General features: G+C 38.5%; 1 protein-coding gene across 4 annotated transcripts in view; it reads right to left on the reverse strand.

Moving 5' to 3' along the window:
• The window catches only part of LOC130217701 (IQ motif and SEC7 domain-containing protein 1-like), a 148525-nt gene that overhangs the window by 26774 nt on the left and 95741 nt on the right, over positions 1 to 26010 (reverse strand). For 3 of the 4 annotated variants that reach the window (XM_056449869.1, XM_056449871.1, XM_056449870.1), the window contains 2 exons: positions 4832 to 5111; positions 255 to 1411 (listed from right to left, as the gene is read on the reverse strand). In XM_056449869.1, coding sequence (XP_056305844.1) covers positions 255 to 1411; positions 4832 to 5111 — 1437 coding nt within the window. Of the gene's footprint in view, positions 1 to 254; positions 1412 to 4831; positions 5112 to 8094; positions 8168 to 26010 lie in introns of those variants that run through there. The other variant, XM_056449872.1, reaches the window with a different exon arrangement.

Consider the following 26010-nt stretch of genomic DNA (forward strand, 5'->3'; position numbering starts at 1 on the left):
CACCTTTAATAAATTGGCTACATTATAATCACATATTCTTTGTAGTAATTCAAGAATCAGCCATTAAAAAGTTAATTGTCTTCAGTGCTAATTAACAATTGTGGTCATATACCTGTTTCTTGCCATCTTCATGCCCAATCAATCATAGTGCTACTACTCATAATACAAAACCTGACAATAATGATGGCTGAAGAATAGGCATGATCTCTGTCTATTCAATACAGAAATAATATGCATATTCACCAAAAACATACTTGTTAAAGAGGTTGAGGCCAATGCGATATTGTCTCTTGCGCATGGTGTCGCTGCTGGATGCCGGAGAGTCCCAGCTGTTGCGAGTGTCTTTGTGGTAGGTCTGTTTGCTGAGGTTCTGCTCCCTCAGACTGGAAGAGGACTCGGAGTTGATTGTGTCGATGGAGTTTGAGTTGCTGTTGATGCTATCATTGTCTCCATCGGAAAAGTCTGATTCCGACTTGCTCTGCCGGCTGCCATTGGTGGCCAGGTGACTCTCCACCTGCCGGTGTCTCAGCGGCTCTTCTTCTCCAGAAAGCGAGGGAACTCTGGGAGAAGGTCCATGTTTGGGATTGGCCCGTGGTGCTGCTGTGGTCTGTTTGGGAACGTTTTGTACCTGGACCAAACCCTGCTCCGTGCGATCACTTGCATCTGCCGAGCTGTCGCTGGGAGGCTCAATGGTCAGCATGGGCAAGTCCACACAGAGCTTTGGCCCTTGGCATTCGAGAGATGGAGTGCTCCTGACGATTGTGTCGTCCTTGGCATCCATGGACCAATACTCCTGTGAGGTGCTAATGGACTGGATGCGCTGCTCAGATTCTGCGCTGGATGGCTGGACCAGTGGAGAGAGCTCCTCCTCGTCAATAAACAGAGTCACGTCACAGATCTCATCTAGCCTGCGGTGCTCGTCCGGTTGAGGAAGCTCCCGTTTCTGCTGCAGCTCACAAACCGTCTGCTCAGGCTGGATCTCTTCTTTGTGTAGACTGCGGCAGTTCAGTGCATCGTCGATTGACTCAGCCAGCGACTTTACCTGCTTTGAGAAAGTGTCCTCTAGCTCTGTTATTGTGTCTGTCAAGTCATTTTGAGTTTCTGGAGCCTCCAGGATAACAGGAACCTTCTCTCCAGGTTGCACCATTGCTCCTATATGGCTGCTCTCTTCCATGAGAGACATCTGCCTGCCTTCAAAAAGAGAGCTGTGGACCTTCTCAGGTGCCTCGAAGGAAAACTGCATCCTCATGTTGGACAACAGGATCCTGCGGGACATGCGGTTCTCTGACATGGAACTCCTGAGGCGCTCAAAGTTCTTGTTCATCTGGTAATGCCGGAACGCTGTCTGGATGGTGCGTGCAGCATGGCGGGTTATGAAACGGCCTCCATATTTCCGCTCAAGCATTTCCACCTTGGAAAACCAAGAAATATATAATATAGGCAGCATTATTAATACATTTGGAGATACAACACATAATGATAGTGCTCAGTGTTTCCCATATTCGGCACCCCTTGAAAGTCATTCAGTCATTGATTTTCTTCATTTGCAATTGTCTCAAACTTAATTCCTGGAGGGCCACAGCTCTGCACAGTTTAGCTCCAGCCACCACCTCAAACTCACACCTGCTTAATTGTCTCTAGTAGTCTTGAACACCTTGATTAGGTGGATCAGCAGTGTTTGACTAGGGTTGGAGCAAAACTATGCAGAGCTGAGGCCCTCCAGGAATCCAATTTGAGACCTATGGCTTAGTACTTTTATTAGTCAGGGGTCACCACAGCGGAATGAACCGCCAACATATCCAGCATATGTTTTTTACGCAGCGGATGCCCTTCCAGCTGCAACCCATCACTGGGAAACACCTAGCTTACTCAATTTATTTATAGCACAAGTCTTTGGGGGAAACCGAAGCACCCGGAGGAAACCCATACAAACATGTGGAGAACATGCAAACTCCACACAGAAATGACAACCGACCCAGACGAGGCTCGAACCAGCAACCTTCTTGCTGTGAGGCAACAATGTTAACCACTGCGCCACCGTGCTGCCTTTAATGTGATTAAAAGTCATCTGATTTATAGTGATAATGCAGAAAAAAGCATCTCAGTTTTTCAATCTTATTTTACCAATCTTAAAAGATTTGACTTTGTTTTTTGATCAGAAAAATTTTGTTTTCAAAAGGATGTTTTTATATTCTTTTTTTTTTTATCACAATTGAAACTAGTGCTTACACAATTTTCAGTTTAATGTCATTTATGCTGTTCTGTATTGTAACATAAATTCGTCAAGCAAAAACAATTAATTCTACCTATAGTCTACAGATTTTAAAACCACAATTATCATAACAGTGTAACGGTAACCACCAAATTAGGCTGTAGATCTGGAGAATTGCGCATGAACAGATGCAGTTTTGACCATTGTTTTTGAGCAGAGAAAAATGGTGTAGAAAATATTTGCATGGTCATGTTATTCACTCCTAAAAAATGCATTTCTTACTTAGTTTTTGTCTTGTTTTCAGTTTGAAATAAGATTGTTTTGCATAAAATGTAGATACATAAAATAGACATTTACTTGTATACGACATTTACCTACAGTTGATGTCAGAATTATTAGCCCCCCTTAAATTTTTTTTTTCTTTTTTTTTTCTTTTTTAAATATTTCCAAAATATTTAAAAATGAAATAATGTTGAACAGAGCAAGGAAATGTTTACAGTATGTCTGACAATAGTTTTCTTCTGGAGAAAGTTTTATTTGTTTTATTTCGCCTGGAATAAAAGCAGTTTTAAATTTTTTATGAACCATTTTAAGGACAAAATTATTAGCCCCTTTAAGCAAATTTTTTTCCCCGACTGTCTACAGAACAAACCATCGTTATACAATAACTTGTCTAATTAGAAATGTGTTGAAAAAATCTTCTCTCCCTTAAGCAGAAATTGGGAAAAAAAATAAACAGGGGGGCTAATAATTCAGAGGGGCTAATATTCTGACTTCAACTGTATATGTACACTACCGGTAAAAAGTTTGTGGTCATTTTTTTTTCATATTTTTGTTTTTTAAATAAAAAAATATTCTATTTATCCAGCTGGCATTTACTAAATGTAAAACAACTGTTAAATTGTTAAATGTTTATTGAAATTTTATTGAACTGCTTTCTTATTGTATGTGGTTTCAAATGAAATGATTACTCCAGTCATTATTGCTTTTATTACTATTAACATTAACATTAACATAAACATTTATAATAATAATAATAATAATAATAATAATTAAGGATCATGTGACTAAAGACTGGAGTAATGAAGCTGAAAAGTCATCTTTAAAATCACTGGAATACATTATTAAATTAAATTAAATTAAATTAAATTAAATTAAATTAAACAAAATTCAATTTAATTTAATTTAATTTAATTTAATAAACTACTTAAGCAGTTATTTTATAGTGAAATAACTTTTTACAATTTGTGCTGTATTTTTGAGGAAATAAATGCAGCCTTGCTGAGCAGGAGTAGCTTATTTTGAAACATTTAAAACTCCTACTGACCCCAAACTTTTGACCGGTAGTATGTGTGTGTGTATGTATATATATATATATATATATATATATATATATATATATATATATATATATATATATATATATATATATATATATATATATATATATATATATATTTATACTCCTGTACTTATTACTTACTGTATATAGACATTTACTTACATATATATACATGGACTTGTTGCATCACAGAGACCAATAATTTTAACAATTTATGAAAAAAAAATAATTCACTTTCTGGCCATCTTATATCAGATTACGGAGGAGAAGGTGTGTGTGCGTGTGGGGGGGGGGTGCTAAATTACATTTATAAAGCAATAAATTACATGTATATTACATTACACGCCATTATATAACTATAATTCCTTTCCATTAGTTCTTCAAATGTCTGTGTGTTTACTATATAGACATTTAAAGAATGCAAAGGAATTATATTTATCTAATAGTATATAAGAGTACAGACTAAAATGCATATAGATGTAATTTATTGCTTTATAAATGTAATTTACCACCGCACCTTAATCTGGTATTATCCATGCCTAATTTTAGATCGCCAGAAAATGATAACTTTAAAATAAATTGTGAGATAATTGGTCTCTGTGATGCAACAAGTCTAGACACTGTTGTGTAAACGCCATTATTTTGTAAGAAATTCACTTTAACGTGTGATTAGACTAAAAAGTGGTCATAAAAAACATTTTCTCAATTCAAATGAGCTTGAACCAAGCCAAATCAGCTTGAACCCGGTTTTTCCCACATCATGAGTCGACCTAAGCAGATAGGGAAACTCTTAAAGGTGCTTAGTTAAACAAAAAAGAGTTCTGTTTGAACCACACACAACACTGTTGATGACTGTCGAAACTATTAAAAACAAAATCTGTTAAATAAAATTTCCGTATTTTGTGATTCACAAGTTTTTTTCTATTTATTTACGGTTGTGAACTGAATTATGGGTTGCTGATCTCTACTCTGTCGATCTTTGATGTTAAAAATTCAACTAAGAAATAGACTTTTATTGACATTTTTGTAGTTTGAAATAATATAATGGATAAGAAATAATATAGAGAGAAATAAGCCAGAAATAACAGAAAATACTTGCAATTTATTACAAGGTTTTTGTAGCACCAAGCCAGACAATATTTACTTTATTAAAAATCATCTTTCATAAAAGTCACATGAATCACAAAATATGGGAAACAGCTAATTAATGGATGTTTTTACAGTGACTATAGTAAATACAGTAAAGAGTTGTTCAAACATTGGTCATGGTGCTGTACCTTCTTGTCCTGAAGGTCTGTGGAGAGCTCATAGCTTTCAGAGAGGGAGCGAGAGCGCTTGATGGCCTCCTCTTCTGCTTGCTTGCGCAGGATGGACTGAGAGTGTTGTAGTTTGGGCCGTTGAGGGCGCTGCGGGCCGCTTTGGATGCTGTGGCCGTACAATGATCCTTCAGACTGGTCCGGACTCAAGGAAGAACTGTGAGTGACCGGCCCACGGCCATATCCTATGCTGGTGTCCACGGAAGGGCCAGGCTCACTGCTTTCAACAGTCCCCTCCACACTAAACAACACAGAAACAAGATTGTCAAAGTAAACTTGATCTGACTAACAATTTTTAAATAGTTTTTTTAGATAATTTGTCATTTGTTAAGCAGTAAATGTACATTAACAGACGTTAGTAAGCATTAATATTGCATTATTAACAAACCCGTTATTTAAGAGTACACTGTAAAACCTTAATTCATTCCTTTTCCTTTGGCTTAGTACCTTATTTATCAGCGTTCGCCACAGTGGAATGAACTGCCAACTATTCCAGCATATGTTTTATGCAGCGGATTCCCTTCCAGCTACAACCTATACACCCAAAACATCATATATGTACAGTTGAAGTCAGAATTATTACCCCCCGTTTATTTTTTTCTCCATTTTCTGTTTAATGGAGAGAAGATTTATTGCAACACATTTCTAAACATAATAGTTTTAATAACTCATTTCTAATAACTGATTTCTTTTATCTTTGAAATGATGGAAGTAAATAATATTCTTCAGGACACTTCTTTACAGCTTGAAGTGACATTTAAATGCTATGTTAATTAGGTTAACTAGGCAAGTTAGGGTAATTAGGCAAGTCAGGTTTGTTTTGGTTTGTTTTGTAGACTATCGGTGTTGCGTTTCACGTATGCTTTGTTTGTTCTGTTTTGCGTGCTCTTCTCTCTCTTCCGCTGTGTGTCATGTGCTGGTTGTAGATGTGCAACCATTGGTCAAAGGAGCTGTCAATCACCATCGAGACGCCAATCAGAACCGGGTCCGCTCGGTATATAAGAGACTGCTTTATTAGATATGCTTGTGCAGCTCAGTTTATTATCTAGTGAGAAGTTGAACGATCTGTGTGAGAATTGGATTATATGAGATTGTGTTTTGCTAATGGCTAACAGTGTGTACTTTACGAGAACTCTAGTAATGTGAGCAGCTTAGAATATTTATTTGTTAGTTAGTTAGTTTAAGGAGGCGTTGCCACATGTGTAATTATATTTTGAGGTTATGAAGTTTAGTTAAGCTACGTGCTGAAGATTACGGTTTTGTTTCTGCATTTTTCTTTGGTTAGTCAGTTTAGTGGGTTGGGGTTTAGTTAGATCGTTTTGTTATATTTATTTCTTTGTTTTGGCAACACTCCTATTTTCTTTAATTCGATTATTTAACATTACAATTATAATGCATTCTCTATTCATTGTCTGACATTCACTGAATATTAAATACTTAATTTGTTTCACTAACCCACATAGCAAAATATCTCTGGCCCAGCTCTGGCCCACACAATCAGCTTTTGCTTGGCCCACATGCCGCAGTGAATTACGGTACATGACTGGACCATATCTGGCTTCCAGACAAGGGCCAAACACGGACCATATCTGGGCCAAGTCTCAGCCGAGTTAGTAACCCATAACTGAGCCTAAAATGGGCCAGATATATTGGTGTGTCACGACTGCAATGAAATTGATAAACCCATAAATCATTGCACTTTAGGCTTGCTATGAGTAAGCTTTTTTCTCAAAGTGACCTGATTGGTAGAATTTCTTTCTTTATTTTAAAATAACAAAAATTTATTTTAAATGTGGGTCAGGACAGGACAAACTTACATGGCCCACATATCAAGTATTAACATCTGGGCCAAATACTACATTTTACTTTTGGCCCGAGTATTGTTTGCCACCTTAAAGACGGTGCCACCTCTGCCAAACCAGGGCCAAGTTTGGCCCACATGCTGTATGCCAGTGCCGTATAAATGCCTGTTGTGCCAGATTTATGCCAAATCTGGGCCAGAATTCTTTGCTACCTGGGAAGTGGTTGTTGTGTTCTCATTCATCCAGCATCAGTAGACTCACTGATTGTTCCGTTTCATCCTCTTTAATATCTTAACAACTTAAACACGTAACAATCGGGAAAAAAAATAGCTTAAAAGGGCTAATAATTTTGACCTTAAAATTATTAAAAACTATATAAAAAATTAAAAACTGCTTTTATTCTAGCCAAAATAAAATAAATAAGACTTTCTCCAGAAGAAAAAATATTATCAGACACACTGTGAAGATTTCCTTGCTCTGTTAAACATAATTTGGGAAATATTTAAAATATATTTAAATAATATTTAAAAAATTAAAAAGGTTGGGGGTGGGCCTAATAATTCTGACCTCAAATGTATAAATGATTGTGTTCATATTTAACACTTCAGAATTTCGTGTGTTAAAGTCAGCATTTAAGCATTGTAAATGTAGTGTGAATGCAGCCTTGGTTATACATTTTTAAAAATGAAATTATTATAATTTTTTTAATGCTTCTGGAACATTTTATGATGTTTTTATTGTAAGTTAAACAGAAATGTATTATTAATAAATCATAATTTTTTAATCGATCGCATTCTCAGGTTTTAGCCACAAATACATCCATGTTTCATTAAGTCTTGTTAAAGGATGAATAACCTTATTTTCAAGACAAGCAAACAAAAATATGAAATAGCCAGCATATATAAAGTCAAATAAAATATGACATTAACTGTGCGTTCTATGAACAGAATCCCCATTACTATTGCAAAAGACATGAATGATATCTCAAACCATGCAGCTTTTTGATTAGAGCTACTATTAAATGGTTTTAAACTAAGTACTCGACAAACCATCCATAGGCATATTTTGGTCTGAATAGGGTCAACCAATTCCATCAACCAAAAACAAACTCTCTACAAACTCTATGAAGTTACTCTCACAGCTAAGCATAAACAATTTTTGGTGAAATCTTAATATATTTTCCTCTGTAAACTTATATAATACATCAACCTGAATAATCATATAGGACTATTAATAATTAAATGTCAGCTGATCAAACTGTTTTGGTAATTCAAATTAATTTGCTCAAATCTGCTGAAATGTTCTCCAACACACAACTCAATAACAGGATACGATGCTTATTGTGAAAGAGCCGTGCATTCTGCGTTTACTTTCATCTCAGTTAAAGCTTACAGTTTCCATAATTACGTGAACGCTACTCACTAACTCGGAGCATTCTGGCGTGAGTGTTGTCCAAAGAAAGATCTCCTTCCAAAGAAGCCCCATTTCTTCTGCTTATCTGCCATTACGAGTTCAAAGGGCAGTTCAGGTTACAGCACACAGCCAAAGTCTGCGCTGACGAAACCAATCATTTACAAACTACCCCATCACGTCAACTCTCTTGCATCAAAACAGTTGAGCTAAAATCATGCAGAAAAGAAACTTCCTCCAACAACTTCCTCCTCCGAGTTTTGAGCTCATGCCTCCAGTCACATGCAGCACTGTACAAACAACTGTAAACAGCAGGAGAGGCTGGCCTCAAATGTAAACTAAGCACACCTTTTATGCAATTAGGTGAATTATAGTTTACTTAGGCATGACTATTGTCAAGTCCTGCACATTATGCTGTGGGCTAACTAATCCAAATATACACTATTCCCTAGCAAGGACCACGTTACACTTAGAAGCAATGTTTGTTGTATGCATGTAGAGATGAAAAGATGTGGTAAGGGGACAGTGGGATGAAGGGGAATGGGAGTAAGGGAGCAATTGATGGTTGATTTGGACGTCCTACGATGATGCCCAGAGACTCAGAGTGGGGATTCCTTCTCTGTAATATTTTGGTAGAGTTATTACGGGACTTACACCACACGTAGGCTGGGTTTAGGGTTGGTGCAGGTGTAGACGTTAAAGGGCCTTGAAACCCGCCTTTTTCAGTTCAAGTCTACCTCAGAAATTAAAACAAGCGCTGTGAGCAGAGGGTGGAGTGGGTGTGGCCGACAGTTAGGCTTGGGCGGTAATATGGTGGTATAGTATACCGCGGGATCTAAAAATAGCCACGGTGTCAGTTTCAATATCGTTATACCATCATAAAAAACAATGCACTTATATAGAAAACAAGTATTACATATTAAATCTTACTTATTCAATGTCTATAAATGCGTATTCATGATTGTCATCACGGAACAGTGTGGAGGAGAGAGAGAGAGAGAGGTGAGGTAAGATGGCGCACCAAGTCACCTCTGCAGTTTGCCAGTATTTCGGGTATCGACAGAACGAGAAGGGAGACGTGGTAAATACGAACTAGAGGTCTGCATTCGCTCTGCTGTACCACGGGAGCCACAAGACCCAACCAGATTTCTTGTGGTGCGGGAATAAATTTCCGAATAAAGCGCGGGAGCGGTTGGTAGCTGGTGTAATTTGAACGGAAGCGGGCTGTCTAACAATATCGCTCCTGAGCGAGCGAGCACGCGCGCATCCACGTGGATGCTGTTTATGTGTGTATATGTGTATGTGTGTGAATGAGAGAGACCGTGATGGTGTGCGTCGCTGGCTTGGTGCTGTCTATGTATGTGTGTGTGTGTGATTGTGTGAGAATGAGAGAGAGCGTTCCGCGCAGATCTTTAATACGAACAAGACAAACTGGTGACCGCGAACCTAAGGTCGTATATACAGTTTTCAGTTTCTGAATGGTTTAGGCACAAGCCAACAGTTTGGTGAAGCTTTCTGAGCCTTACATCATAATTTTTTTTTATTATGTGTGGTTTATTTATAAACTAATTTCGAGAGGATCACGTGCTTATGATCAACACGGCTGGCTCCTCATTAGCTCCGTAATCTGACCCATTAGATGATTATGGAAGCATTATAAATAACCAGAGTTTTTCACTCCAGTTATCTTCGTCTTGAAGCTTCCCTCCCTTCCACCCCTACTTCCTCCCCCTTTTTCCGATAGGGCGACACGGTGGCCCAGTGGCTAGCACTGTTGCCTCACAGTAAGAACACCGCTGGTCCAACCTCCTATCGGGCTGGTTGGTGTTTCTGTGCGGAGTTTACATGTTCTCCCCGTGTTCGCGTGGGTTTCCCCCGGGTCCCCGGGTTTCCTCCCACCGTCCAAAAACATAAACCATAGCCAATCGACTGAACCAAATTATCACCGAAAACAACACTAGTTTACACTTCTCACGCGGCGACAAGCAGGGGAGTTCTCGAGACCTACCTGAGCTCGAACTCCGCTCTCGCCCTTCTAACGGGAGGGAGCCCCAGGCTCGAGGATATTATGAGCTCAGGGCTCTCTCCTAGGACAGCATGCCAAATACGCTTTATTGATTATCAGCTAAGAGTGAACTCTTGAAGCACGGTAATACCGGATACCAAGGTAAAATAGGGAGAAATTTGGATACCGGCCAAGCCTACCGACAGTGCAGGGGAAAAAGAGTGGAGCAAACTGTCAGTCGGCTCACAAAATGAGACACAAACAATGAGGAGACTGATTTTATAGTTTACAAAGTTAAAATGTAAAGAAATAAACAGTAAGTAATGTAACGCCCTGCTACATTTGTCATTCGTAATTTCTTATACACATAACCACAAATTGTTCTATCCTTATAAAGATAATCGTGTTTATATAAACACTATAAATGAGGAGGACTTCTCTCCTCCTGAATCCTCAGGTCTGAATGCAGACACAGTGGATAGCAATGCAGTCTCTTGCCCTGTCTATTCCAACCATTAACCCTGCCGGTAATCTGGAGGATTTTAAACATGTGCAAACACAGCAGCACGGATAACGACGATGTTTCTCAATGCTAACCTGATGGTAACGAACTCCACTGATAAAAGACAAAGTTCGCCACTCTCCAATTCTCGTACAGCTCTCCCAACAAACATGCTTGCTGCAAACCAACAGCTTTGCTGTATCAGCCCTGACAGCATCGAGGGGAAAAACATGCAACAAACCCCGTGGATCATGGAAACGAACACATAAGATCGCGGTCTCACCCAGTCATTGGGTCTCCCAGCTTGGCAGGTCTGCTTTGCCTTAGGAAAGCATGTACGCTCATTAATAATTAAAAAGCAGGCTCTTCTCATAGGATAAGAAAACTCCGCTATGAATAATAATGAGAAACCGACGCATCATCACTTCACTTGCTTTAACAGGTTAGTCAGGTTGGGTTTAGGGTTGGGGTAGGTGTAGACATTAATAAAACACAAAAGGTTACTGTGAGGTTCGGTTTAGGTTTGGAGTAGATGTAGATGTTATTAAAACACAACAGGTTACTGTGAAGTTGGGTTTAGGATTGGTCTAGGTGTAGTAGACATCAATAAAGCATAACAGATTAGTGTTAGGTTGGGTTTAGGTTTGGGGCAGCTGTAGACGTTCATAAAACACAACCAGTTACTGTGAGGTTGGGTTTAGGGTCAGTGTAATAGACATTAATAAAACACAACAGGTTACTGTGATGTCAGGTTTAGGTTTGGGGTAGATCTGGGATGGTATTAAAACACAACAGGTTACTGTAAAGTTGGGTTTAGGATTGGTTTAGGTGTAGTAGAGATCAATAAAACACAACAGATTACTGTTAGGTTGGGTTTAGGGTTGGGGTAGGTGTAGACGTTAATAAAACACAACCGGTTACTGTGAGGTTGGGTTTAGGGTCAGTGTAATAGACATTAATAAAACACAACAGGTTACTGTGATGTCAGGTTTAGGTTTGGGGTAGATCTAGATGGTATTAAAACACAACAGGTTACTGTAAATTTGGGTTTAGGATTGGTTTAGGTGTAGACGTTAATAAAACACAACAGGTTACAGTGAGGTTGGGTTTAGGGTTGGTGTAGTAGACATTCATAAAACACAAAAGGTTAAAGGTGAGGTTGGGTTTAAGATTATTGCACAGTGACTCCGAAATGTTCATCTGTAATTTTCACACGTTAAAAAATAATTTCGACCTCACGTTGTATGAATCGTATTGACACACTGCCCTTGAAACTCGTCCGTCATAAAAACTTTTTAACCGGGTTTGATTTTTTCCATTTTTAGCATCCAAATAGGCGCTTTGAGAGGTGTTTCGACAGTTCAGAGCCACTGTACAAGTGAAAAGCTAAATATACAATACCATCATTTGAGCCACAGATCCCTTTATGATAAACACTGTGATTAAAATAAAGACAGAAAGTGGTGGACAGTTGAGAATCCGTGACTGGATTCAGCATCTGGCGCACCTCTGCCTTGCTGCTGTTTGGTGTGTGTTTGTGTGTCTATACATTTGGCGTACTGCCCAGAGACATTATAATAGAAAGCATGGTCCTCTTTTATTCCATTGCTTCAACACGTTAACATGGCCGCCATCAATTATAATGTCTGTAGGTACTGCCAGTCTCTGTTCAGGATTTGTTTACGGACGTGAATGTGTGAAGTATCAAAATTCCACTGATTTACCTGAATTAAACTTTGCATTTGGGGATAATCCAGCGCAGCTCTCATATAATGATAATGAGCTGAACTCTCCTTCCTCTTTGTGCAGTATTGGATGAACACAATATGCAGCCTATTCCTCTTTCTTTTTCTTCTTTGGAGAAGAGAGAGTAGAACAAAGTATCGCTGCTTGAACTGACTCTGAAATGTTTTTGAGTTTTTTTTTTTAATGGATTCATTAATACACATTTAAGAGTTCACACTTAGATAATGCTCAACTATAATAGCAGGTTTGGCATGCTGTCCCGGGAGAGAACCCTGAGCTCGGAGATAAATGAGCCCAAGGTTCCCGCCTGGTTAATGAGCATTAGGAGGGACACGAGATCAGGTGTTTCTCGAATGTCCCCCTGCTTCTGGCTAATGGGTGATACTGGTTGGTTAGGCATGTATACGCTGGGTGCTTGTGACTGTATTCTGATTCACTTATGTAGATGTTTTTGAACTGTGGGAGGAAACCGGAGGACCCGGAGAAAACCCACGCAAACACAGGGAGAACATGCAAACTCCGCGCAGGGAGTGCCAACTGGTTCGAATGGGCCTTGAACCTGTGGCCCTCTTGCTGCGAGGCAACAGTGCTAATCACTGAGCCACCGTGTTGCCCGATCAAAGAGGAGGAGGGATAAGGGAAGGATAGGGGGGGTTGGGAGGTGGGTTCCGAAAACAGAGATAGGGAATGAAGTTTAGCTAGAATATATATAGTAGTTTTGGAGTGCTCCGATAGGCTAGCTAATGATTAGTGATGAGGATCAGCTGAAGTTGATCATATCACATGTTCCTCTCGAAACTAGTTTATGAAACTACCCTCAGACTCAGTGTGCGAGGTTTGTTTACAAGACACATTTTTCAGAAATTTCAGATTCCAGCGTACAAAGACCTTTAGGTGTTGACATTCATGAAACACAATAGGTTGGACTCATGTAAAAGACAATAAATAAATGAAGCCTTCAGAAGGTTTGTACAGACTTGGAGCTCAAGTCCCACTAACTTGGAGCGGACCAGCCCAGTTGGAGCTGTCTCTGACCTCCATGTATACCCTTCTTGAAAAAGCTGTCAATCCGGAGGTAAGATAGTGGTATCACCCTATAGTGTTTGTTTTACACACAAAATGAATCCATGTTTCCGCAAGCACATGTTTCTCAATTCTCAAAAATGTATCCCTGCGTACATATTTCCAATGAGCCTGTGTTGATAACTTTACAGTACTGTACACACTCAGGGATCCGTTCTTCGTACCTCGCTTAAATGATCTAAGATGATTTATCAGATCCTTGATCTTTTAATCCTGATAACTGATCTCTGGCTGATTTGGTCCTTCAAACAAGTTTGTGAATCAGATTAAAATGTCTGGATAAACTGATCTGAGATCTCTGCGTGTGTTGTGAAGGACAGATCTATTAATGCTTGAAATCATGATCAGCAATGCAACGATTGGCTGACGGCACAGCAGCGTAATGACATCATCTGATTAATAATCAGTTTTCCATGTGAGCAAAATTACATGACATTCGTAGTAAACAGTTTGTTAAATATGATACGGTAGCCAGTTTCTTAGTCTGTGTAAAGAATAACTGGATGTTTAGAATCAGAATCAGAAAGAGCTTTATTGCCAGGTGTGTTCACACATACGAGGAATTTGTTTTGGTGACAGAGCTTCTACAGTGTAACATGATAACAGAGACAGGACAAAAAACAGATAATAAATATATTTAAAAATAATAGAAGTAAGTAGTGAGTGCAAATATACAGATTGACAAGTGTATGTACATGTTTATTACTATATACAACGTTATATGTGCAGCTGTTATGTGCAAATAGTCATGTAAAGTGTGTTGTTAAATAAGTGTATATGTGTATAAAAGTGTAAGGCAAGTAGTGATGTTGGCTCCACAATAATTATCATCAAGTGTTCATGAGATGGATTGCCTGAGGGAAGAAACTGTTTCTGTGTCGGGCTGTTCTGGTGCGCAGTGCTCTGTAGCCTCGACCAGAAGGTAAAAGTTCAAAGAGGCAGTATGCTGGGTGTGATGGGTCCAGAGTGATTTTGGCAGCCCTCCTGCTCACTCTGTATAAGTACAGTTTAAATTAATTTTGCATCACAAAAGCATTTAGATATTGTTAAAGGTGTCTGCAACTTTTGTGAAGCATCTAATCACCGTCATATTACCTGTCAAAACATGTCCATGACTGCATAAATATAATATTCCTTTAAAAAACGTCGCATTTGGCGCATGTCTACTATCATACACAAATTGTACTAAAGCGATTGTATGTGTTTGTATCAAAAAGGGTCATATCAATACCTTTCTCTTTGAACCACTAGGTGGCAGTCTTTGTACTTTTATTTCAGAGATTGCATAAGATTTATTAAAATATATTTTTTAACACCCGTGCAGGTTTGAGCTACCAGAACTGTTGCCATGACAACAACTCTCGGATAAGCTTTGAAGAACGAAACGATCCTGGACCATGTCAAATTGTCAATAACCAAATCCAGCTAATTTAGTAATCCACGTACGAAGAACGGACCCTAGGACTTCTTTTAAACAAGGCATAATAGGTCCTCTTTAAATTACACAACGAAATGGCATTTGCAATTTCTTCAAACTTACTTAAAATTTGCTTTTTTTAGGACAACTTAACTGTTTTACATTCAATGCACTTAAATTTACAAAAACTATTAAGTTAACTTCATTCCTTCATGTTGTCCCAACATAAATTGATCGTGTGGAACCCATCATTTTTTACAGTGTACAGTCCTCCTTGTCATTCACCTCCTCAATTATCTGATTGTTTACAGCAGGGGTCACCAATCTCGGTCCTGAAGGGCCGGTGTCCCTGCAGGTTTTATCTCCAACTTGCCTCAACACACCTGCCTGAGTGTTTCAAGTATACCTAGTAAGACCTTGATTAGCTTGTTCAGGTGTGTTTGATTAGGGTTGGAGCTAAAATCTGCAGCACACCGGCCCTCCAGGAACAAGTTTGGTGACCCCTGGTTTACAGCTTTACAGAAAGACACAAAGAATAGCACAAAACTTCAGCAAACAAACTAGTAGGCTAAACAATAAATACAGCATTAGAAATTTGTAATCGCAGTTTTGGTATTGAAGTATAAACACACAGCCCTTTTCCTTACTTCCTAGTCCCTTGTTTTAATAATGAAGATGCATGTCGGCATATTAAAAACAATTACAGGGTGAAGATCTCAGTGACCAGGACACCAGGACTAGTAGAGTACATGCAGTCATGGAGATGTGCTGTGAAAACAGAGAAATTCACACTTCTTGCGTAATATCTGTACAGTCGAATCTCATGCGCCATCTGTCCTGGCAAACACTGACATGCGCTCCTCTCTCACGGGTGGCAAGCCTACCTAGTGTCCAAAAACAAATGCCAGAGCACAACCACGCTATATATGTAAAATCAAGTGAAGCACAGCACCGCAGCGTGCATTTACTGATTGACTGATTGACAGCATACCATTAGGGTCCATTTAGTTGATCATTTTTGTAGGTATTTGATCATAAAACTATCACATGGCTGCAGTTTTTGCTAGTCTTTGCTATGGATTTTGATGGGATATTCCCCAGAGTGGGATGCTGGCTCTGGTTTCCAGCATGAGAAGTGGAAGTGTTAATGGACCATCATGAATGCATTTTGCACATTGTGACCTACTTGGGATGTTGGTGGATCAGCGTTCATTATCTTTTGGATGCTGGTATGATCCCAGCAAAACCCAAACTAACCTCAAATACAGTTGAAGGCAAAACCAATCGCCCTCCTGTGAAATTTGTATTATTTTTTAAATATTATGCCAAGATTTTATCAACTCATTTTTAAACGATTGATTTATTAGCTAAGTTCTTTTGTCGTTGCCAAGATGACTAGTTTTACTAGTGATATTACAAGATACTATAGTATTCCATTTAAATTGCTTAGAAGGTTAATTAGGATAATTAGTCATTGGACAACAGTGGTTTGATCTGTAGACCAGTGTTTTCCAACCCTGTTCCTGAAGGCACACCAACAGTCCACATTTTCAACCTCTCCCTAATCAAACACACCTGAATCAACTTATCATAACATCAGAAGAGACTCCAACACCTGAATTTAATGGGTCAGATAACGGAGACATCCAAAATATGTACTGTTGGTGTGCCTCCAGGAACAGGGTTGAGAAACACTGCTGTAGACAATTGAAAAGTAATACATTCTTAAGGGGCTTATAAGGTCACAATTTATTTTGGTGGTCCGTTTGTTGAATTTAAGTTACAATGCAACTAATTCTCATTAGATTATAATTAGACTGTTAAATTGGGGTTAGGGGTTAGAGTAGGTTGACATGTACTTTCAAAGTTTCTTATAGTCAGTTAAATGTCTGTTGAAGGAGCAGTATCAACAGATATTAAGTAGAGAGTCTACTAATACTCAAATGGATCATCAAAATAAAGTGTTACCGCTAATAATATTGGCTTATATTGAATATTGAAATAAAAAGTCAAATAAATAAATAAATACATAAATAAAAAGCTTTTTTTCAGTCAAACTGAAAGAAATGACTTTCTCCAGAAGGTTAAATACTATTAGAAATACTGTGAAAATATGAACCGCCACCTTATCCAGCATATGTTTTAAGCAGCGGTATCCTTGCTCTGTACAAGTCAAACTAACCCTATTGATTTGGTTAGCGCACATTGCTAGTGTTGTGCTGAATAATTCATCTCTGCTTGTCATTAAGGGAAGAAAATGGTTTCCCTTGTAATCTAAAATTGAAATCTGAAAATGCACTTCCAGTACACATTACATATATTGAATATTGAAGTAAAAAGTAAAACATAAATAAACATATAAATGAAAAAAAATGCTTTTATTTCAGTCAAACTAACAGAAATGAGACTTTCTACAGAAGATAAATATTATAAGAAATACTGTGAAAATATCCTTGTTCTCATTCATTCATTTTCTATTCGGCTTTGTCCCTTTATTAATCTGTGGTCGCCACAGCGGAATGAACCGCCAACTTATCCAGCATATGTTTTATACAGCAGTATCCTTGCTCTGTACAAGTCAGCATTAACCATATTGATTTGGTTAGCGCACATTGCTAGTGTTGTGCTGAACAATTCATCTGTGCTTGTCATTAAGGAAAATAAAATGGTTTCCCTTGTAATCTAAAATTGAAATCTGAAAATGCACTTCCTGTTTGTTTTCAGCTAAATTCCAAGATTACATCTGTCTGAGGTATTGGGTGTGGTTAAATAGTTAACCACGCCCCTTCAACTGTCAATTTGACAGTGCTACGACAACAAACAGAAATGGTGAGGAGGAGGTTTCTGTTAGGTTGTAATAACTCTCCCCAAACCTATTTCCTGATCTTTCTGAATGAAATGTCTACTTTACTACTGTCACATAAGGGTCTGGGACAACAGAGGTGAGGATCCACATGCAGTTTATTAAGAACAGTAGTCAGGCAAGCAATGGTCAAACAGGTAGCAAACAGGAGCATAAAGGTCATCCAAGATTGTAGTCAAAAACAGGCAAAAGGTAGGGATGGCTAACGTGAAACTGACATTTCGACACAGTGGTCGAGATCCAGAAGCACAAGTGTTTCGAAACACTGCACCGAAGCATGATGCGAAAGACCCAGGTCACGTGACTAAAGTGTTTCGAAACACACAGGTCACGTGACTAAAGCGATTCAAAGCATCGATCATTTCAGAAGCGTTTCTAGACCTGGTGAATCTGCAGTAAAAGCTCTGTCTCATATAGCCTAGTGGACCGTGCGTGTTGTCACTGTGCTTCAAATGGATTTTGGGTTCGAATCCCAACTTGTACAAATACTCCGAAATCGTGATTTTATGTATTTTAATAATGTTACATATTATGGTGTAGTCTAGGTAGGAGACAGCTGCGGATACGCCATCAATATAGTATAATTTTTGTAACACTGTATAACAATAATTAATATTTTTACAGTACTGTAATGGTTGGGTTTAGGGTTTGGGTAGATGTTAATAAAATACAATAAATGGGCAATTTAATGAATGATATAAATAATTCTTGATAACTTCCGGCCACAACTGTACCTCATCTAGCAACAACCCGGTTTTATGACCAAATCAAGACATATTTATTCACAAAGTGTACATTCGGATCAGACCAATGTTAAAACAAAACGAGACAAGAACAGAGCATTTCAAACCTAACATCCACAGCTGTATCAGCCTGGATTCGAACCCACTATTCCTGCATGCTAGTCAGGAACTCACACCGCTCCACTAAATGACTTGAAGGTTCAACCCTACAAAGTGTGATTTAATACCTCAGTTTGCTCAACTGTTTCTTTGCTGAAGCTGTTCCACTGTAATGCATAAAAATGACCACTAGGTGTCACTGTAGAGACGGGTTTTGAAGCTTTGACTTTTGCTTCGACTGTTTCAGTGTTTCATGAAGCCTCGCTTTGCCCACCACTAGCAAAAGGTCAGTACAGACAGCAAAGAATCAATACAAACGGTAAAACAAAGCAAGGGTCAAAACACGGCTAGACAAGGCAAGGAAAATGCTTACGTGACGCTCTGAAACAGAAACAGGACTCAACAAAGATGTATGTGTGTGTGTGTGTGTGCTGTTTTTATTGTCCATCTGATTAGTTATGGAATAAAGTCACTGTCATAAATATTTGGTGCGTAAATAAAATTCACGCATCCGTAATTATAGAATCGTAAAGGAAAACGGAATGTACTCGTAATTTTACGAGGGTAAATTCCAAAATCTGCGATTAGAACAGACACAGATATGACGTTTTCTTTGTCTGTTTGTATATGACTGATAAATTTACGATGGGTGTACTTTACAAACACGAAATACTGTTTCACCACGGACACAACAACCTGATTACGAGTACGAATCAAACTGCGACACTCCACTGTCAAAACTACATCACCGCTGTCACAGGCATTAATAAACAAGTGAGAGTCATCGATCACAAGAGCGCGCCCGCTGGGCACTCAAGCTCCACACACACCATCTCAGGTAAGATGTTTGTTATTCTTTCTTTGAGAAATATCCGTCATAAGCTGTAATAATGATTGAGACTTAATGAGGTCCATTTCTGCTGTGTTTCTTAGACATTTTACAGAATCAAATTAAGACTGGGCCGAGGATAGTGAGCATAATGTAAGTTAACGTTACAGGCAGCGATCGCAAGATTTCTCAGTGAATCACTTAACGATGTTCAACTATAACACGACATCTGTTAATTAAGTAACCGCAGATTTTGCAGATCGCAGATTTTGGAATTGTACACTCGTAAAATTACGAGTACGTTCCGTTTTCCTTTACGATTTTATAATTACGGATGCGTGAATTTTATTTACGCACGAAATATTTATGACAGTGATTTTATTCCATAATTAGTCCTGAACTGCGTCAGCTGTGTGTGTTTGCAATCAAGGGGGATCTGGACCAGGTGTGTGAGTGAAGTGCATGATGGCATTTATAGTTCATTAATGTGGCAAATTTGTAGTTCTACAGTGATCTGCACAGGCTGGGTCGCTGATGACCATGACTACATCCAATCAGCAAAAAGCCACATTTAATATTCTGTTTCTCTAGGAACTGCGTCACAATATAAAAAATTACAAAATACATTTCAAAAACGATCGCAGGTTCCAGTTCTTGCAGACTTTAAACACTATGACAAAATCACCTGACAAATACTTGAAAAAAGAATCTAAATTTCACTGCTGGTCTAATAATTTTGACTTCAGCTGTATGTGTTATATTTCATGTTTTGTTGTGTGATTATGGATAAATAATGAACAGTCATCCCTTTTAATCCTCTTCATTAAAATAAATGATTTAGAAAAGAAAAACAGGTTGCAGGTTACATTTTTTGGCATGGCACTATAGTCAAAAGAAACTGTTGCAGTTTGTGAAATAAAGTAGATTGACTCAACAAGTGTTGACACTTCATTACTGATGACACTCGCATCACTGAAGAAAAGAGGAACAACAACAAGAGAAAAAATAAAAGTTAAGAAAAGACAGCACTGTAACTGAAATGAAATGAGTTACTGTGATGAACTGAAGTGTGACAATGAAGATAATCCAAATGCAGAATTTATCGAGAATGGTCAAAACAGAAGCAAACAGAAACAAAAGGGGGAATCCACATAGCAGCTTTTGAAGCACTGCTTCGAGAAGCTTCGAAACTTATCAAATTGATTAATTAAATTAAATTAATTAAATTGGGCTTTGTTACACCATTACTGTTTATTAAACGTTTCAAAAATGTAATGGTTCACCACTAGGGGGCGATCAGTGTAACGTCATAAAACCCACATGAATCACCTGGATTCATTCAGTTTGCGCACCATTTCTGAAACCTCAAGATGCAAAACTACACACCAAATTCCCCAAACCATAAGCTATTTCTCAGCCTTGGATTTTTTTTCAAAACACTACACACAATTCTCCACCTAAAACATACAAATCCAACAGGAAGTGACTTGTATTTCCGAACACAACCAGTCAAAATGCTACACTTATTCCCCAGGTCACACATACTCCTCACTTGTGCAAGCACTAATTTCTTAACTGATCACTTACCAATCACTGCAGTGCAGGCCTATAAATGGGTCAAAGGTGACAGAACACAGGGCTGTTCTGGTCCAAAAAACAAAACAAAAAAAAAACTGCCACCCATCCACAAGTTGTAGTTTTGTAGAAAGAATAGAGGAGTTCTTCTCAGCCAGGCACTGGCAAGTATAATGAACCCTAAGTTTGTAAAGCTTCTCCAAGCAATGCACGCCCCCCCCCCCCCCCCCCCCCCCCCCCCCCCCCCCTTCTGGAGAATACACTTTCGCTTCACGTGTTTTTTTTTTACAGAAGTTTATGGATTTGTTGAATGCTGCTGTACACCAGTAATGTTTGGCCTAATAAATATCTTATGTTTCTTTTTGTGATTGGTGTTTACAGTTAGAGCTGCACGATTCTGGCTAAAATGAGAATCACGATATTTTGGCTTAAAATGAAGATCACGATTTTCTCACGATTCCGTAGATGTAAAATTAAGGTTAATATGAGTAGGCTGTAATTATTGTTATTTCTAAAACATATGGTAAAACAACAATAATTTTAGGCCTATATGCTGGTCTACTGTTGGTTAAAATGCTAAACTTTGTATAGACTGTGAATGGTGGACTTGAATAGACTTTAGATTTGTTGTTACAACCCTATGTTGGTCTTGTCTCATCTGTCTTTTCTGTTTTGCTTGGAACACTTCTAATTGGCCACTTCCAGCTTGCTTGTTCCTGATTGGCCTACAGTGTTTTAAAAAGCCATGACACTACTTCCTTGGCAGCCATCTTGTTTTTGGTCACTTGCTTTGTGTTTGTTGATACTTTTGTATGTGGTATAGGCCAGAGTTGTATGTGTTAAGTCTGAATATTGAGATTTGAGATTGAGTACTATTTGTTTTGTGTGACTACTGAGATTCTATTGAGATTTGTGAGTACTTTTTGTGTTAGTGTTTGTTTTGTTTATGATACTTTGTTCCACTGGCTTGTTTGACCTTTGTTGCTTGCTGACCTTGATTTTGGATTGTCCTTTAAATATGATTGCCTGTTTTATAAATAGTTTGTAAATAGTATATATATTGGGATAGTAAGGAGTTTGACGCCATTTTCTTTGTAAAATCTTTTTGACCTCTGTTTTTTGTTAGGTAGTCCCTACTGAAAAAAACTGCTTAAACCAGCCTAAGCTGGTCAGGCTGGTTTTAGCTGGTCACCCAAGCTGGTTTTAGCTGGTTTCCCAGGCTGGTCATAGCTGGTTTGTCAGGCTGGTTTTAGAGGGGTTTTGGCCACTTTTTAGCTGGTCTTAGCTGGTCAGGTTGGTTTTAGCTGGTCAAGCTGGTCTTAGCTGGTTTTAGCTGGTCAGGCTAGTCTTAGCTGGTTTTAGCTGGTCAGGCTGGTTTTAGAGGGGTTTTGGCCACTTTTTAGCTGGTCTTAGTTGGTCAGGTTGGTCTTAGCTGGTTTTAGCTGGTCAAGCTGGTCTTAGCTGGTTTTAGCTGGTCAGGCTGGTTTTAGAGGGGTTTTGGACACTTTTTAGTTGGTCTTAGTTGGTCAGGTTGGTCTCAGCTGGTGTTAGCTGGTCATAGCTGGTTTTAGGAGGTTTTGGCCACTTTTTAGCTGGTCTTAGTTGGTCAGGTTGGTCTTAGCTGGTTTTAGCGGGTCAGGCTGGTTTTTAGCGGGGTTTTGGCTATTTTTAGCTGGTCAGGCTGGTTTTAGGTAATCAGGCTGGTTTTAGCTTGTCAGTCTGGTCTTGGCTGGTCAGGCTGGCTGGTCAGGATGGTTTTAGCTGGTCAGGCTGGCTGGTCTTAGTTGGTTTTAGCTGGTCAGGCTGGTTTTAGCTGTTTTTTTTCTGCAGGGGTTAGGGTAGTGAATTGTACTTACTTTTCTTTTATTTTTGACCAGGTAAGTTAGAGATTTAACAGAAAGGAATTTTTGTTTGTTATTTTGGCCTTGTCAGCTCCCGAATTCAAACCCCAATAAATCTTTGATTTCACTTTCGATTGTCTTGTCTTTCATGTTGTGCACCATCCCTAGACGGTGCGTAACATTGTCCTCTTTGTTAATTCACAGAAAAGTGATGACATCAGAATACAACTATTCATAATTCTGAAGTTGAATTATTATGTTTGAGATATACGCTTGTCATTTGTCATTGACAACATTATTAGACCATTTTTTCACAGGTAAAATGAAACCTCTGTCATTATCAGATTCCCTCTTGCATTATATTCAACAGGCTAGAGTAGTTATACTGGTCAAATAAACATTTATTTTCCTGCACAACACTTTGCGTTCACTATGAAATAAAAAAACATATCAAGCGCTTGTCATAACTCTAAAATGTGATATGATTGTTTAAATGATGTGCGCGCCGGTTTCACTTTCACTGCCGAGTGCGCTCATGGCTGCCGTCACTCTGGGAAAAAAACACCTGTGGAAATCATACTTCCCGTGCGGCTCCCAAACGATCGCTCTGTGCAACAAACTGAACGTTATTAACAACCTTATTAGCTGTTATTCACAGCCTACGCAGGTTCTGTTCACTAAAGTAGACAACATTAGCTATGTTTCTTTATGTAACTTTATGCGCAAAACTGGATTATCGCATTAAAGACGAGCGAATAAAGCAGCGTTTCCATCCAACGAGTCAAATCGAACAAAATCGTCACTTCCTGATTAACTGGCGCCAAATATCAACAGTAAAAACTGAATTTACTGCGGTAGGAGAAGCTGCGTCAATCTTTTCTTCATCTAATTAATGACTTGCGCCTCAGAAGGCAATCCTGACACACAGTGAACGCGCGGTGACGTTTATAGGAGTCATACGCGGAGCACAGACGCTCTTGATTCTGAAGGTCATTAATAATATAATAACACTAATACTGAAACGGTAAGGCAATTTAAAATGACCAAAACAACAGTTCAGATGGTTTACAGTGTGCTCAGCCTGCTGGTTTGTCCATTTACGCACATTTTCATCATCACATGATCTCTTAAAACAAAATCACATGACCTTTTTTAACGCGCATACTGGCATTTGTGCAGTAAAAGTGTTTCCATCGTAGTTTATGCGCATCTTTTCTTATCGAATACAAAGTTTATCCTACTCAGTTATGAGCATACGTTTTTTAATGCGCATTTTTAAAATGTATGCGCATCTTGGCGTTTCCATCAACCGTTTTTTTTATGCGCATGTCCAAAATACGCATAAAATTAGGTGGATGGAAACAGCTAATGGCGCGCGTCCTCTCAGTAGTAAACAAACAGTGCGCAGGCTCACGTGTCATTTCGCGGCCGCGGCTACATTATTACATTAAGACAGAAATAACATTTTTGGGTGAATTATACCTTATAAATATAGTATGTGACATGTTTAACGCCATTTGGAGGTTTCCATGTTGCTCAATGCTGTCCATGTTGCTGTGAAGACTTGTGCGTCCGCCTTTACGCTTCACACCTGACCTTGAAAATAAAATTGGCTGAATTGTAGAAAAGTTAAGATCGTGTGTAGGGTCAGCTACGGTTAATCGTGCAGCTCTATTTACAGTGTACCTGTTCCCCCTCTCAGCAGATTACTGTCACTGTAAAACATTACAGAAATGTATATACAAGCCTATGAAAGAGCAAAAAGCTTTAGATTTGAAACAACAGTGTTTACATGCTATATCCAAACATTAACTATTATGAAAGAAGTGTTTGCCATTCAAAGCAAATGCTTCATTCTGACGTGTTTATGGCATTTTTAATGCAGTGTTACATTTTGAAGGAGATGTGAGCAATTTTGTGTGTAGTTTTGGGAATAGTGTGTAGAGTTTTGAAAAAAGGTGACATTGAGTTGAAAATATGAGTAAATAGTTGGAAATAAAATCTAAATTAGCTTTAGAAACAAACACATTTATTATCATTAAATCAGTTCTGTAGATACATCAGCAGGAATCTGTAAATGAATAAAAATGATGATGATTTGTGGAATGTGAAAGTGTCTGTTGACTGACTCTACTAGCTTGGCCACTGCCTGGAAGTACATAAATGTGTGTGTGTATGCAGGACGATGTGGCCTCTGTCAAAAAATCCCCAATGGGTGTTTGACAAATAGCAGGGGGATTCCTGCATTCCAGGAGAAAAAAAGGTAGATGAGAAAAGAGGCAGGAAAAATCTTCGGGAGACCATCGCATTAATCATTAGCAGACTTCAGCCTGTATGTGTGTGTGTGTGTATGTGTGTGTCTGAGAATGCTGGTCATCTCAAGTGGATTTCCATGTGTGCCTCCAAAGACAACGCAGTCCATATGGCCAACTTGCAGTTTTACTAAAGATGACATCAGATTAAACAATGACAGCTGAACAACATCAAAAAATAAATCAAAGTTTGCTCTTATAAACTATTTGGACAACTTCAGTAACTGGAGTTGCAGCCTGATCGCAGGAAGAAATGTAACTGTTTAATGTTCGGTCAGTTTAGTGGCTAATTCGTACGAATACATATGAAAATGTGTGATTTGGAAAAGTGGGCGTGGCACCAAACCCCACCCCTAAACCCAACCATAATTGGGGGAGGAGCAAATCGGACTACATCATACAAATAAAATTATACAAATTCATGCGAACTAAATCAAAAGTTACAAATTGCCGTGAGACAGCGTTGGGAACACATAACTAGGTTTTTTTTTTTGTTTTTGTTTTTTAAAGGAAACTGAAAATAAAAAGTTTTAAATAAATAAATTACATTTTTAAAAAGTGTTGAAGCTATGGCTGCACAATATATAGAAAAATGGTCTATACCGCAGATGTAATAGTATACACAAGATTTGCCTGGCATAGATTGAGAGAGGAAAATGATGAAAGCGAATCAAGAATCAGAATAACTTGAGATTTTCAGTTATTCGTAGTTGGGACGATAACCGTTTTCACAGCGGTTTGGAAAAGTAATACAGTTACTAAGGTATGTGTACGATTTTTTTATTTACATTTTTTAGTTTTTTTAAAGACAACAGTATCTCCAGCAGAAAAATATATCCAAAGATTTGTTTTAAATTGTAACGTTGTTTATATTATTCAGCCTGACGTGTTTGCTGCTCCAAAATATCACACA

This window comes from Danio aesculapii, chromosome 23 (assembly GCF_903798145.1).
Source record: "Danio aesculapii chromosome 23, fDanAes4.1, whole genome shotgun sequence".
Classification (NCBI taxonomy): domain Eukaryota; kingdom Metazoa; phylum Chordata; class Actinopteri; order Cypriniformes; family Danionidae; genus Danio; species Danio aesculapii.